We start from the raw sequence: 3,810 nt of genomic DNA, 5'->3' as shown, positions 1-3,810 counted from the left end.
GGAGCTGCTGTGACGTCACGAAGTGCCCGGTGTGTGTGTGTGTGTGTGTGTGTGTGTGTGTCCCCGTGTGTCCCTGTCCCTTCCCGCTCCCCTCCCTCCCCGCACGCGGAGGGGGCCCCTGCGACGTCACGGCCCCTTGCCCGCGAGCGCACCCGCACGCGCTTCCCGCCGCGCGCCGCCACCGCGCGCTCGCGCTCGGGCAAGGCGTGACGTCACAGGCGGCCACTGAGGAGCGAGTGGGGGGGGGCGGGGGGGGGCGCGCGCAGGTGCATCCGCTTCCCTCAGGGCGCCTCCCGCCGCCGTCCCGGGGCAGCGCCCGGAGAAAGGTCGGTGTTCGCCCCCGGGAGGACGGAGCGCAGGTTCTTCCCGTACTCCGACCGCCCGTGCGAGTCTCCCATGGGTGTCGCGCCGTCCCCGACGGGAGGGAGTCGCGGGCCGGGGTCGCTAGGGGGAGGCACGGCACCGGCGGACGGGCTGAGGCGCTGAGGCAGGGGAGAGCGGGAGGGGAGGGAGCGCCGCGCCCCCAGCCCCGGTTTTGCTTTCCCTTTTGCCACTAGCTTTCCCCGGCGGGCGTGGGGGAGCGAGGAGGATACGTATTTATTTATTTATTTGCTTACTTATTTATTTAAATATTTGTTTATTTGCTTCCCTAAAGGGTGAGGGGAGGGGAGAGGGAAGACCGGAGGAGGGCGCGGAGGCAACGCCGTCACCAGAGGAGGCGGTGGCGGGGAAGAGGAGGAGAAGAAGCCGGCGCGGAGCCTCGCCTCACCTCGCCTCGCCTCACAGCCCCTCCGCCGTCCCCGCCTCGCCGTCCACGGCCGCCGGAGTCACCGGCGGCCGCCCGTCCTCATGATGGCCTCGACCACCTGCACACGCTTCACCGACGAGTACCAGCTCTTCGAGGAGCTCGGAAAGTAAGGACAGAACGGGCGGCGAAGCCACCGGGGGCTGTGGGGGTCGGTGCGTGAGTCCTGGGGGGAGCCGCGCCCGGGGTCCCCTCCCGCTGCCGAGAGCCCCGGGAGAGCGCCCGGGGTCCAGCCATAGGACCCCGGGGCGGCGAAAGGCTCTGGGCGGATGGCGGGGACCTGCCCTCAACCCCCCGTGCCGCTATTTATTATTATTGATCGTTATTTTTATCTCTTAGGTTGTCGCGGGGTGGGGGTCTCTGTCTGTGAGGGGTGTCGGAGTGCGGCGGGCGCCCGCCAGCGGCGGGGCGGGAGGGGCAGCCCTGAGCGCCATGTTGGGTGTCGCCCCCCCGGTGTCACCGCCGAGGGGGGACACGGCCGCCGCCGCCCTGTGAACCCCCGCGGCGTGCCGGCATGGACACAGTGTAAAACTCGCCCACCCTCCGCCCCAGCCAGCGGGATTGGTCACACGGCTTCTACCCCGCGGAGTTCACTGTTCAGCTGAATAAAATCAATGCTGACCATCCCTGTCAGGAAATCAGAAAGTACTTTTTTTTTTTTTTTTTTTTTTAAATTCTGCCGACATCACACCCTTCTGTGCTGCTCGTTAGCTGGTAATGGCAGTGGAGTGTTTCAGTTGGACTGACACTTTGCCCCGTTTTGGTTTCCAGAGGGGCGTTCTCCGTCGTGAGGAGGTGTATGAAAATCACCACAGGACAAGAGTACGCTGCCAAAATTATCAACACCAAAAAGCTTTCAGCTAGGGGTGGGTATATTTTAATGTGGTGTTTATGGTGCCTCCTCCCTGTTTCTTGCATTCGTGTGCTAAGCATTAGAAAATGATAAAATTAGCTGAATGTTTTAACAGATTTTTAAATACAATTTAATTATTATGTTATTAGTTTGATTTTTCTTTTTCCCCCCTCGATTGTTTTATTTCTATATTAAATGTTTCACGGATTGACTGCACGGAAGTCAGAGGTTGCTATAAAGCATTTCAAGAAAAGATGTTCAAAAACTAAAATCTAACATAATTCAGTCTCTTCATTTTGGAACCTAAATAATTTGTCAGAAGCATTTTGCAATGGAAGTGTGCTTTTTTTGTGTGTGTGTGTGTGTGTGAGGGTGGTCAATAATATTTCCATTCCAGATTTCATTTTAAACATTATAGCTTCACTGAATTCTGTGTTCCCATAACATTAAGGCCTATCTGACTATGAGTGAATGAGGAAAAGTGTACTTTTACCCTTTTACCTCAGATTAAACTTTTTTGTGAGAAGAAAATTTTGATAAGGAAGAAAAGCATGTTTTTTGAGCTAACAATTGTGGAGAAAGTCGCTCTGCCGAAGTGGTGAGGAGTGTTACTGTTACAAGGCTGCTGCACAGCTTGTTTCTGCCTTGCCTCTGATGTGTGTTTCCAGCAGCTTGTCAGCAGCAGCGGCTGGGTTGTTATGATACATTGCAGGTAAATATACACATGGTGTGGGCTGTTGTTGTGGAAAGGGAGTCTTAGCGCTGCCGTGTCAATTGCTCGTTAATTCCCAGCTGGAGTGGCTGGTCCGGGTGTCAGGGATCACTCACCCTTAAAGTTATCTGTGTTTTCATGCGAATTTGTGAAGAACATGGGAGTGAATAAATAAACAGTGTCAGAGCCTAAACATGTTTGTGGCTGGTCTGCCTCTGCCCCAAAGGAATAACTGCAGGTAAATGACAGCTTGAAGTCATTAAATTTAAACATAAGACATTGTGTAGAACGATATGGCAAGTTCTGATAACATGCTGCTCTCTAATAAAATCTTTCAGTTATTGTTACTTGCAGTCAGTGAAAGTTGTGTGAAAATTTACTTTTAGCTGAATTTAAGTCTTCTCACTTTGACTGTGAGATTATTTTTCCTTTATTTTTGAAAGGTTACTTACATTAATTTTTTTTTGTACAGTTACAAGCTTGAAGGTAGGTTAAGAAACTTATAATACTTGAGATAAATATTTTCACAAGTTTGTTTTAAACAGTTTTTTATTGTTTAGCACATTAATGTGACTGTTAAATTTTGATGCTTAAAATAAAGCACCACACTCTGTGTGATGTCATAGATCTGAGTTAATTTCAATGTGAGAAGCCATAACAAGGTCATCACTGGGTTACTGTTAGCAGGCGTCGAGCCGTGTGCCAGTAGCCAGGTTACCAATGTGCCATGGGTTATGCGTGTGATGGGGTAAATCCTGGAATGGTACGCTAAATGAGGAAAAACTGGCTCTTTCTAATTACTCATCATTTGGATTGCACTGTGTTTCAAGCTGTAGTTTTTGTACTTTGTTCATGCAGGACCAAGTTGGTCCTTGATGTGCTCTCTTAAGGAGTTGAAGCACGTTTGGGAGAATTTGGCTCATAAAATGGAATGTGGTAAATTTCATACAGGTTTTTCTGTGGGTTCAATCCATAAAGGAAGGGGTTACCCTTCAAAGCTGAGCTGTGGAATATCCTTTCAAATCAGAACACACATGGTGCCTGTCCCTGAATGCAGGCAGTGCCTTTCCAGCTCTGTTTTCAGACATCCCAAAAACAAATTCGCGTTTTTTATGTGCTGGGTTCTTTTTTTCTGTGGAGGTTGTTTTGGGTTTTAGCACTTTGAAATCTGTTACGCAGTTTCTGAAGAGCAAGGTTCTTGGAGAAGTCTTTAGATGCTTCTGAGGCAATTTTTTAATTGCAAAAAGGTGCACTTGAATAGCACTTATGGTGCAAAAATCTAAACATGAAAAAGCCTCAAACTGAGATGCTTTCTCCTGGCTGATATTGGGGATGGAGTTTATAATTAAAGTGCTGCTGTTAGATCTAAGTTTTGTTCTACTCCATCTGAACTGCTCTGTGAGGAGGTAGCAGTTCACTTTTGTGTGTCAGACCTACTGA

General features: G+C 50.2%; 1 protein-coding gene across 27 annotated transcripts in view; it reads left to right on the top strand.

The window, feature by feature from the left end:
* Window positions 1-311: 311 nt before the first annotated feature.
* Window positions 312-3,810, top strand: part of CAMK2D (calcium/calmodulin dependent protein kinase II delta) — a 116,643-nt gene continuing 113,144 nt past the window's right edge. For 25 of the 27 annotated variants that reach the window (XM_058420561.1, XM_040063934.2, XM_058420565.1 and 22 more), the window contains exons 1-2: window positions 656-914; window positions 1,577-1,671. In XM_058420561.1, the coding sequence (XP_058276544.1) occupies window positions 850-914; window positions 1,577-1,671 (160 nt within the window). In that variant the 5' untranslated portion in view covers window positions 656-849. Of the gene's footprint in view, window positions 327-355; window positions 384-655; window positions 915-1,576; window positions 1,672-3,810 lie in introns of those variants that run through there. The other 2 variants (XM_058420553.1, XM_040063935.1) reach the window with 2 other exon arrangements.

The sequence above is a fragment of the Hirundo rustica genome, chromosome 5 (assembly GCF_015227805.2).
Source record: "Hirundo rustica isolate bHirRus1 chromosome 5, bHirRus1.pri.v3, whole genome shotgun sequence".
Taxonomy (NCBI): Eukaryota; Metazoa; Chordata; class Aves; order Passeriformes; family Hirundinidae; genus Hirundo; species Hirundo rustica.
This window is presented reverse-complemented; position numbering and strand designations above follow the sequence as displayed.